Source organism: Diadema antillarum, unplaced genomic scaffold (assembly GCF_040938485.1).
Source record: "Diadema antillarum isolate AM-2024a unplaced genomic scaffold, OU_Dant_1.0 seq00000672_RagTag, whole genome shotgun sequence".
In the NCBI taxonomy this organism is placed as follows: domain Eukaryota; kingdom Metazoa; phylum Echinodermata; class Echinoidea; order Diadematoida; family Diadematidae; genus Diadema; species Diadema antillarum.
In genome coordinates, this window is record NW_027271579.1 from 1 (window position 1) to 12,205 (window position 12,205).

The 12,205-nt window shown below is 43.5% G+C and overlaps 1 protein-coding gene across 1 annotated transcript in view; it reads left to right on the top strand.

Moving 5' to 3' along the window:
- Positions 1-1,115: 1,115 nt before the first annotated feature.
- Positions 1,116-12,205, top strand: part of LOC139736879 (dynein regulatory complex subunit 4-like) — a 29,394-nt gene continuing 18,304 nt past the window's right edge. The window contains exon 1 of the mRNA XM_071647540.1: positions 1,116-1,204. Coding sequence (XP_071503641.1) covers positions 1,202-1,204 — 3 coding nt within the window. The 5' untranslated portion in view covers positions 1,116-1,201. The remainder of the gene's footprint in view (positions 1,205-12,205) is intronic.

Sequence of the window (12,205 nt, forward strand, 5' to 3'; positions counted from 1 at the left end):
GCCCCCCCCCCCCCCCCCGTATGTTCGGAACCGTTGGCGCCTTCTTTTGATCCAATTGGCGATCGCTTCAGAACGAAAGAAATTGCAGCCGCTGCTCAGTGAAACATTTTGTCTGCTAAATATAAAATGACATGTGTGAACACAATAGACATTGTCATTTTGTCCGCTTCATCATCACATTTTGTTCTTACCTTCTTCTTCTATATAAAATTTAGAGAGCGAGCGCAGCGAGCGAGCCGAAAATTGTATTTGAGCTTACATAACATGGAATTCTTGTGTGAACACAATAAACATTGTCATTTTGTCCGAGTCATCGTTATGTTTTGTTTTTATCTTTTTTTTGATTTGGTTTTCTGCCCCCCCCCCCACCATTCTTCTCCCCCCCCCCCCCCTTTCCGGTGAGTTTCTTCTTCTTCTTCTTCTTTCCTTTTTTTTTCCTTTTTTTTTTCTTCTTCTTCGTTTTTTTTTTTTTTTTTTTTGCGCCCCCAAGGAGTGGCGCCCGGGGCACGTGCCCCCCTTGCCCCCCCCCCCCCCCCCCCTAGATACGCCACTGCTCGAGTGTCACCAAACTGCTACAAGAACTTAATTGGACCACTCTGGAACAGCGCAGAGAAAATGACAGGCTAATTATGATGTACAAAATACACAATAATCTCACTCCTCTTTCAGCACAGGACTATATCATCAAACAGGCTACTCAGTTAACGAGAGCCTCGCAACCACACTCCTACCAGGTACCATATTCGAGAACTGAATCGCATCGCCATTCGTTCTTCCCAAGAACTGTAAGGAACTGGAATTCCCTGTCGTCAGAAATTGTTTCAGCGCCATCTGTGGGATCATTTCGAAACCGTCTAACGGTTGATCACAGTGGCTAGTATTTTCGTCAAATTTTCTATGTGCTTGTAAATATCTGTAAATAAATTGTATTATAATGTAAGTAGCACCAGTCTGCAAGAATCTTCAGTCTATTGAAGGAGGCAGACTTAATCAGAAGAAGAAGAAGAAGGAGAAGGCTCGTAGGGTTCGTCAAAAGAGGGCGGCATGGAAAATTTAATACGCTACATCCGGGTCATTCCTCCTGTCGATCGTTTCCATGATCAACAAACAACTCCTGCTGCAAGCCCAGCCAGCGTTAGCTACTGATTTGTTAGCAAATTTTAGCCATTTGGATAAGTAAACGTCAACAAAATCCTTGAAAATGGTATGTCATATTCTCAGTATTAATATGTATGTAGTTCTATGGCACATTATGTATTATCACAGAACACATAGCTCAGAGTGTTTCCTCGATCCTCCAAGCTGAGCTCGAGTGCGGAATGTACGAGTAACAAGTGTGTGTCGACCCTATCCTGGCTTCCACACCTCCCCAAAGGGCCGGCTGATGTTTGTGCGGATATTCGTATAATCGTTTGGGTTCGTGCGCTTCGCAGCGCACTCGGTTGTCAGGGAGATTTAACGTTAATAGACGTGTTGCGCTGTAGGTAATAATAACGTTCACTGAGAGCACTAACGTCAGGATTTTGTAACGCATCAAAATTTTACATGATTTCGTCTGTCAAGATCAAGATGTTAGAATGAAGTGTAATACTGTACTAGATCTACTACTAGTGTACTACTACTAGGCCTACTGTACTAGTAGACATTGTTGTAGATAAACAGTGGTTCTAACTCGTTAACAATATGTTACTAATTTATCGATCTAACGTTGTGGTTAGATCTAGCATTAACTCAACTGGTTAGATTCTAGCAATTGTAATATTGTACGTTGTAAGATCTAACTTGGGTGTTAGATTCTAGTCTAGAATCATCTAACCTTAGAAGTTCATAATCATAGTTGAGTAATTTAGATAGACGGGACTAATTGTTATGTTAGAACTTAGAATAATCTATGGGTTTCTAACGTAATAGTAGTAGACCGGCTAGACGTCTTTAGGCAAGGCCTGGCCTAGCGTTACAAGTTGTAACCCCGGGGCGCTCCTTGTGCATAGTGCGACTGTGGGATTGGGGTCTTGTGCGAGGTAGTGTTGCAGCTAACTTTCAACTTAATACTAAAAATTACGTCAATTTGAATACATCAGTACAGATGTAGTCCAATTATTGACAACAGGATACGGTGAACATTTGGTTTCACTATAGTAATACTAATAGAAGTTGTCTATTCCATTTCTGTCCAAATTGATGACTTTAAATGATTCGGTCAAGAGGAATTTGTGAGAATGACAACTGTTCGGTACGACGGATTTGAAACCTATGCTCGTATCAGTTCGGGAAACCCACTCACAAGGGGGGCCCCTCCTTATAAGTAACCCGTCCCCCTTATAAGTAACCCCGTCCCCCTTATAAGTAACCCCCGGGGCACCCCTTATAAGGAGTCTCCACGCTTTTTTGCAATGCAACGCGAAAATGAAAGGACTGCGGCAATTCGCTTGATTATGTCCATAAAGCTTCACAAGTTTCCTAGTTACTCACGAAATTTGAGCAAAATCGGTTTGAGGCATCATATCTAAAATCATGGATTTAAATGCGATGTCAAACGACCCATGCGAATGCTGAAATGCGAGCGATTACTGGCGTGAGTGTCGCCAGGCGCGGCGGCGCGGCAATGCTTGAGTGCAGACGTGGCGACTGAGTACGGAAACTTTCGTTCATTCAGGTGGCTCGTCTGCACTCAAGCATTGCCACGCCGCCGCGCCTGGCGACACTCACGCCAGTAATCGCTCGCATTTCGGCATTCGCATGGGTCGTTTGACATCGCATTTAAATCCATGATTTTAGATATGATGCCTCAAACCGATTTTGCTCAAATTTCGTGAGTAACTAGGAAACTTGTGAAGCTTTATGGACATAATCAAGCGAATTGCCGCAGTCCTTTCATTTTCGCGTTGCATTGCAAAAAAGCGTGGAGACTCCTTATAAGGGGTGCCCCGGGGGTTACTTATAAGGGGGACGGGGTTACTTATAAGGGGGACGGGTTACTTATAAGGAGGGGCCCCCCTTGTGAGTGGGTTTCCCGAACTGGTATGCACTTGTGCTAGCTGGTACCAGTGTGGTCTTTTGACCAGGCACTCTTGCTGCGCAACATCATGTGGTGCCCAATCGCTCTCTAATATGCGCTGGTGGGCGCATTTCACTCAAACCCTATCACTCGCCACTACACAGCGCACAGTGAAAGGGCCTTGTTTAAAGGCTAAAACCATCGCGACTCTCATGCATATTCATAAAGCCGATGCGCCAAATGCCATGCAAAGGTTGCATCACAAAACGAAAGAATAAATGGGAGGTATAGAGATGAACTCATAGAAAAACATCTTAAATTCAAGACCATATGGCCAATGGGATCGATCTGAAAATGAGCAAGTCCACAACTGGTATGAATTAGATACGGAACATATGTATAGTTTAAAAGTAAGCCATTTGCTGGTAAACTAGGACACTTCTAGAGGTGCTTAAATTTGTGTTTCTTTTTACTTCGTACAGAGATACCACTCTGTTGACTCAGGGCACTCCCACAGTATAACTGAAGGAGCACCCCGAGATTTATAGTTTCATCATGAAACTTAGTATATATTTATGCATGTACTACCTGACAGTGATTCATTGGGGAATTTTATGGGCATTGGGTCAAGTCAATGGTCTTCCTCGTCTTCTTGGTTACTGCCCAACACCCCTTAGTAGGGGCCAACCGGACAGGGGGTGTGCTGGTGTTTCTTGCGCGGAGAGAGAAGTGTGGGATCTAGTTGCTTTGCTCCTGGATGTACAAGGATTGCTGCTTTGAAGGAGTCTTTCTTTGTGATGTCGGTGACTGTCAATGGAGCGTGTTCCAGTCTGTGATCGTTCTTGGGATGAACGAGTATCTATAGCAGTTTTTGTTCATGGCGATTGGGATGAAACTTGTGTGATGATTTTTGGAGAACCCTTCAGACCGGACGCAGGGCTTTTCGAACTGGGATGGACAGGCAAGCGCTTCAGGGAATGTGGTAATACGTCCTACTCTGCGTCTATGTTTCAGCAGTTCCCAGCCCAGCTCACGCTTCATATATGTTACACTACTGTGCCTAGAGTAGTCGCCTCTAACAAATCGCGCTGCTCTGTTCTGCACAGCTTCCAGCCTGTCTATCAAAGTCTGAGTGTGGGGGTCCCAGACTGTTGAACAGTTATCTAATAATGGTCTTCCAAGGGTCTTATACAACATGTTTTTGATTCTGCTGATACAATCATGAAGGTTTCGCCTTAGAAATCCTATAGTTCTTTTGGCTTTAGCACATGTTCTGTCGACGTGCGCATTCCAAGACGAATCTGATGATCCACCCCCAAGTATCTATGACACTTTGTCTCTGCTAATGTGCTGTTGTTTAGTGAATGCTGGTATTTGACAGGGTTTTTTGCATAGTGTGATGTACAAGACATGACTGATCTGAGCATTGAAATCCATCTGCCACTTACCTTGCCACTCAGTCAAGTATCAAGATCTCTTTGTAAGTTTTGTGCATCTTCTACTCTCGATACCTGTTTGTAAATGATGCAGTCGTCGGCAAACAATCGACAGGTGGAGTTTAGATCATTTTTCTCAGTTTGCCAATCTGTCAATCTATCTATCTATCTATCTATCTATCTATCTATTTATCTATCTTCTGTCTATCTGTCTGTCTGTCAAAAGGTCAAAGCCAGTTTAGAATACTAAAATGTTATGTAATGCTGAAATAACACTTTTTCCCCATGCCTTGGAAATTACCCAATGTATAAACTTATAAAAGGGTCAAGGTCAAGTAAAAATCCTCAAATCCCCAAATACATTTGTATATCCTCTTTTTCAAATAGCCATTCATCCAGTTGACCCTCGTTCAAGGAACGTGAACACTCGACACATTTGTGACAAACACTGTCGTCACACATTGTCAAGACGTACCATAGACCTATCAGGAGAACCATGAATTATAGCGGAGACATACCAGTAACAATAGCGACATTTCTAGTTTAAATATTTAACCGCTTTTTGGGTATCACCCGTGATTGATAAATGCAATGTTCATGCAGGGATGCACTGTACATGGCTTTGTGAAAGCAATAGATACACTGTTTAAAAGTAGCCACATACTGTATATCAGCACTGTAGAGATCTTGTTCTAATCTCCAACTCTACAGATGACCATAATACAGAAGTAATGTTGAGTTACTCATGCTGTGGCACAGCTGTTTATTCTGTAGCCTCGTGCTACACGACTGCTTATAAATGTCTGCAGTCTGCTTACAAGTGAGTGGTCATGGTGTGTGTGTTTACACACTGCATGCATTACTACATACATTGTAGGTGATGGCAATACATTAATAATCACATGCATTGATCACAATGTACTAGGTTGCTGTAGTCTTACAAATTCAGACCTACATCATTACATCTCCCTTTCCACCAAAGAAGTAGCATTGATTGATCATTGTCTACTGATCTAAAAACTTTTTTTTGTATCCGTTATTACAGTACAACTGCTTCACCGTGTTCATACTGTTGCAAGTGGGTAATGAGTTTTGTTGTTGCCATGCCTCATATTGTCAATAACCCTTTGTATTATAACTCAAAACTCTATGGAAACTTTCCAACTCAACTAACATAACAGTAGCCAATGCATGCAACTTGGCTTGGCTTATTATGAGCCATGTTTAAATTCAACTTGTCTTGTTACACTGTCAGTTCAATCAATACAAACATGCCCTATTAAAACTGTACTCACACTGACCTTCAAAACTTCTTACACACTGTCGCTTAACCTCACAAAACTACATCATAACTGATTGAACGAAATGTGCACTTTTCTGTATTGATATACCGGTATACACATTGTGCCTGTGAAACTGCTACTTGATGTGTTTCAATTTATACCATTAGTAATGTTATCCAATTCTTGTCCCCCATTCACCATATACACAATACTTGCATAAAACTCCAAAAATTTGCAAACCAATGTTGTTACACTTTGTAGGCCCCTGCCTTTCCTAATAATTCAAAACAATCTATGACAAAAGTATCCGTGTACCAGCTACTGATAACGCGATACAATAAATCATGGGCTGTCTATCTGGTTTGCTGTTACTTTATATCATACCCATTTTTTTTTTAATCATACTGTTGCCATCATAGTGCCTTTATGATGGGCGTAATGCTTTCCATTCATACAAAACTGGCAAGTATAACAATAAATGTTTCAAAACCAAGCAAACATGCATCTACCGTATACACAAAATACATTTGTATAATGCATGTTGACCAAATGAAAAACATTCATCACTTTTTTTACACAAGACCATGAACACACCTTTCTTGTCTTATTTTTTTTAACAAAAAAAATTAACAAAATCTCTGAAGCTCTTGTCATTGTTCATTAAGTCTTGTATAAGCGTCATAACTGTGAGTCTTTGCAGTTCATCATCATAACAGCTCAATTAAGAGGGGAGAGGTTCCAGAACGTACACCCTCATCCTAGGTCTTTCCCACCTAGGTTCCCTAATCTATAGCTGGCGTCATCCACCCTCAATTGGCTGGCCTTCACGGAATGGTGCTGTGTGGAATGTGGTGTTGCGAAGTCCACTTCAGGATTGCTGGCGGTTGGATGATGTGACTTGCTCAATACAGATGAAGCATATTTCATGCTCCTTCGTAATTCACCTATTATGGTACAATGTCAAATACGCTTGATAGGTTAATATGTAATTGTCACATAATCACGGAATATACACAGAAGTATCATGTCAAATGTTCGACTGATCTATATAGGACTCATTTATACAGTACGCATATCAAGCAACAGTTGGTTTTCTATCCAAATAATGATCCCTTAACTCTAATCATGTGACCATAAAGACATGTGAAAAAATTTTCCATACTCTTCACAATTATCGTTTCTTTCACCAAAAGGCTTTCTTGTTCATTTGGAACATATCTGAAAATAAAATTCCTGTGTTTAACATTTTTGGGTGATGCACAATCACTTCTGCAACATCTTCATAAAAAAAAGAAAAACTACTCAGGAATCCATGTGTGACTTAACACATTTGGAAACACCATGCTACACATATAATTGCTTTGATTTCTGAATCCTGCATAGATCACTACCAATATTTCAAATCATGACATGATTACATCATTACATGGATCACCTACAGTGAAGCTTAGATCCTCGCGTGAATTTCACATTTTGTAATCCTTGAACCTGGCTGGTAGACGGGTTTCACGCTGTGGGCGGGTTTGCTGTTGCCATGACGATGGTTTGTCAGCTCCTGCGGTCACAGCTGCTGGGCTGGTTGCTCCATGGCGATGAGATGATGCTGCATGGCCAACATCTGGTTGATGTCTCCTCAGACTGCGAGCTGCACTCGCCTGGATCTGGTTGCCAGGCAACGGGGTACTTGTTTCTGCGCTGGATCTGCTTATGGTCACAGGCCTGCTGTCAGTCTGGTTAGTGTAGTCTGGCCTGATATGCTGCCTGTAACGTCTGAATAATCTTCCGTTGGGACTCTGGAGGACGTATGAGCGTGGTTCTTCTGCTCGGGAATGCACTGTTGCTGGCTCCCAGCATTTGTTTACTGGATGCTGTACCCTCACTGGTTGACCATTGTACAGCGGCAGGAGTCCCACTGGCCTGGCATGCTGATCGTACTGCTGTTTCTGCACCTGCTGGCGTTGCTGGAGATGCTGCCATATGTTGTCAGCATTGGGGTTACTGTTCACGGCTCTGGCAGGAAGGTCACAGTTGAGCTTGCGACCCATTAGCAGCTCTGCTGGGCTCGGCAGGTTTTTGTTGATCGGCGTCATTCTCCAGTGTAGAAGGGCTAGAGGCAGATTGGTTGTTTTTTCATCATGTTTTTCACTGTTCGTATCTGCCTTTTGATGAAGCCATTTCCTTGGGGGCGTCGTGGAGAAGATGTGTTGTGGTTGAAGTTCCACGTCCTGGCAAACTCCTGGAACTGGTGGCTGGCACAGTGTGGTCCATTATCACTTACTACCACACATGGAACACCATGTTCTGAGAATATTCCTTTCATCTTTGTTACAACTGCACTGCTTGGGGCTGGTTCAGGTAGTGCCCTGATGATAGGAAACTTGCTGTAGTAGTCTGCTACGATAAGGTACTGGCTGTTGTTGAACTCAAATCAGTCGCCATGATTTCCCATGGCTTGGAGGGGATTTCATGCTGCATCAGAGGCTCAGGTGTCTGCGATGCTTGATGATACTGACACTTTTCACATGACTGGACCAATTTGTCAATATCCTTGTTGATGTTGACCTAATACACGCTGTTCCTTGCGAGTAATTTAGTCTTCTGCTGACCTAGGTGACTGATGTGCAGTTTCACTAAGATGTATGGCTGCATGTGCTTGGGAATAAGCACACGGTTGTCCTTGAAGATAAGGCCATCTCCCACGGTGAGATCATTACGGATGTTCCAGTACGGTCTCAGGTCCGTTGGCAGGTCCTGAATGGTGTTCGGCCATCCAGTGATGATCACTTCCATCAGGCTGCTTAGGATTGGATCCTGTCATGTTGCTTGTTTCAGCTCGTCTGTTCTCTCTGTGGAGAATTGAACCAGGTCCACTCGCACATCTAAGTTGATGGTTTCTGCGTTCTGTTCATTTGGCATACGTGAGAGCCTGTTTACTTGCAAGGGTGTTGTCCTGTCCTCGTTGGTATGTTACGTCAAAGTTGTAGCCCTGAAGACGAATAAGCATTCGTTGGAGTCTTGCTGGTGCCGCTGTTAGTGGTTTCTGTTTCACTTGGATCAAGGGCTTGTGATCTGTTATGATGTGGAATCCTTGTCCATACAGGTAAGTATGAAACCTTTCCACACCAAACACTATGGCTAGCAGCTCTCTCTCTCGATACAGGAGTACCTTTGCTCCGTTGGTGAAAGTGTCTTGCTTGCAAAGGCAGTTGGTCGTAGGTGCTGTTGATCATCGCGTTGTAGGAGTGCTGCCCCTAAACCACGCATACCAGCATCACACTGCAGATATACTGGGGCTTGGGTGTCGTAGTACTGCAGAACTGAAGTTGTTGATACTTCATCCTTCAAGCTCTCGAAGGCTTGTTGGTGGTGAACTTCCCACAGAAAGTCTGCGTTCTTCTTCAGCAGGTCCCTTAGCTTGGCTGACTTGGTGCTGAAGTCCTTGATGAATAGCGACAGATATGTCATCATGCCTAGGAAGTGCTGGAGTTCAGTCCTGCGTGTCGGTGGCGGCAGGGACTGAAGATCAGAAACCTTTTCCGGGTCTGGTTTGATGCCATCCTTGGTGTACACATTACCAAAGAAGGTGACCCTGTTTTGCTTGATGTTGCACTTAGATGAGTTTAATGTCAGGCCATGCTTCTTGGCTGCGTTCATGAGATGCAGCAGGTTGCGCTCATGTTCTGCTTCAGTGGCTCCGTATACCACGATGTTGTCTGCAATTCACACAGTACCGGAACATCCTTCTAGGACACGGTCCATCTCAAGCTGGAAAATGTCTTGGCTTACGTTGAGTCCAAATGGCAGTCTCATGAATGCATACCGTCCAAATGGTGTTTGAAAGGTTGTCAGTTTTTGACTTTCACTGTCTAACTTCACCGACCAATACCTCGACTTGGCATCTAAGTTTTGAGAATGTCTGCTCTGTGGAATTTGTGGTTCAGCTCCTCTAATGTTGCGTGAGGATAGTTCGGTCTTATCAGCGACTTGTTTAGGTGTCGTGGATCAAGGCATATCCGGATTGACCCATCTTTCTTCGTCACTTACGTCAAGGAGTTGACCCACTCTGTTGGCTCGGTGATCTTTCTGATTACGCTTTGTGCCACCATCCTGTCGAGTTCATGCTTGACCTTGTCAGCTAGTGCGATAGGCATCTTTCTTGGAGCATCTTTATGGCTTGGGATGTTGGGGTCAACAACTAAATGTTGCTCTCCTTCGAATTCTCCTACATGGTCAAATTGCTCTGGGTAGGCTGTTTTCAATGAGTTGACATCTGCTACAGGCGTATCAATGCTCACTGGGCAGTGGAGCGTGATAAGGCCAAAGTGCAGTGAGGTGTGTAGGCCAAAAATCACAGGTCCATCTGATTCTACAACGTAAAATGTTGTCTCAACCCACAGTCCATTTGCATGTTGACATGGAATTGTTGTTGTTCCATGCTGTTTGATTGGGGTGCCATTGTAGGCCGCCAGACTTGATGTGCATGTGGTGAGGCATCTCAAATGTGGTATTCCTGTAGCTGTCATTTTCTCAGGAAACATCCTGCTGAAAATTCGTACTGGCAAGGTGTTGGCTTGTGCACCAGTGTCAACTTTCCCGTTTAGTGTGCAGCAAACTCCAGGGCGGTTGTGGAGTCTAATGTTCAAGCTTGTGATGACTTCATCTCGCTTAGATGCATTTGAATTTGTCTTTAAGAATCTTGAGCAGATGCAAATTCATCATGTTCACTCATGTCATGTATCGCTTGTCCACGGCGATCATCACGACGCACGTTGTTAGCTCCACCACGTGATGAACTACGTTTGAAATTGCCTCTGAATTTCACTTTATTTGCAGGTTTCTTTGACGATAGGCACATCTTGGCGTAATGCCCCACTTTTCCACAACTATAACAGGTGATGTGTGCCGCTGGACAGTGTTGTTTGTCTTTCATGTGGCTTCCTCCACAGTTCTTACACATGGTAGCTGGGATTTTTTCCCTCTGAACGTGCTTGTGTTTTAGGCCCATCGATGCAATGTTTGCTGCTGTCAGCGTTGAGGAGGCTTCAGCTTTGAGTGACTGCAATGCTTGAATGTGCGCCTATGATGCCTCATACGTGCGCCAAGCTGCAATGCCTGAGTGCAATGTGAACTGCTTGTCCTTAGTCAATAACTCTTTTTGATACTCTGGGATTGGCGTGCTGTTAATGATCAGTTCAATCAAGCGCTCATTCAGTTCAGGCTCAGCAAAATCACACTTTGACGCAACAACGGATCTGCATCTATTAACAAAATCATCCAGCTTTTCGTTCAGATTCTGCTTCAATTTGGAAAATTTCAGTCTACACACACGAAAGTTTTCTTGTGGCTCAAGTTGCTCCTCAAACTTGCCAAGTATGGTATTGATGTCAGCTTGCTGCTGTTTGGATAGATTCCAACAATTGAAGCGTTTCAAACCTTGCTCACCCACTGATAACAGCAATGTGGGCACTCTGTCCCTTTCCGGAGTGTGTTTCACTTGAAAGTACAGCTGCAGCCTTTGTTTGAACGGTCTAAAGTTCTCAGCTACATTTGGGCCTTCCCAATCCATCCTGGGCATTTGATCAGCCATGTTTGTTAGTTGAGATCCCACTTGTTGCCATCATGTAGAGATCTTGTTCTAATATCCAACTCTTGGACATACAGATGACCAATACAGAAGTAATGTTGAGTTACTCATGCTGTGGCATAGCTGTTTATTCTGTAGCCTCGTGCTACACGTCTGCAGAGACTCCAACCCCAAGCACCTTCTGATCTGGAGATTCTCCCGCCTGAAACCCCTAGCAAACGGGAGACTCCAAGATGATGTGCGCGAAGTGCGAAATTCCTTGCGACCGGGGTTCAGTATAGGGTTCTCGTGGTATCTAAGGCTTATTTTTCAACATACGATATGGCAATAAGTAAGAAATCCTTTCCAATGGGAGACACAGAGCCAGAGTGGGAGAAATCAAATTTCAAGCGGGAGAACGGGAGAATTTGCAAAAATGGGCTTTCGGCGGGAGATCTCCCGTCATAGCGGGAGAGTTGGAGTCTCTGCGTCTGCTCATGTCTGCAGTCTGCTTACAAGTGAGTGGTCATGGTGTGTGTGTTTACACACTGCATGCATTACTACATAGGTGATGGCAATACATTAATAAACACATGCATTGATCACAATGTGCTAGGTTGCTGTAGTCTTACAAATTCAGACCTACATCACTACAAGCACCACTTGTAGACTCAAGTTATACCTGTGGTTGCTAAGATTAATTAAGTCACTCACAAAATCATTATTCAGGTTCTGAAAAAGGAACATACAAATCATTACCTTGAAATGTTAAGTGTTTACAATACTCCAAACTAATTTCATAAAGTAATTTCATGAGTTCATCAAGGACATCCACCGGAAATGCTAAAAGGCATGTAATGAGTTACTTGCTTCAAGAAGCTAATGGAATTGCTGCTGAGCTGAGTCTTTAGACAAAGTTGTGCTG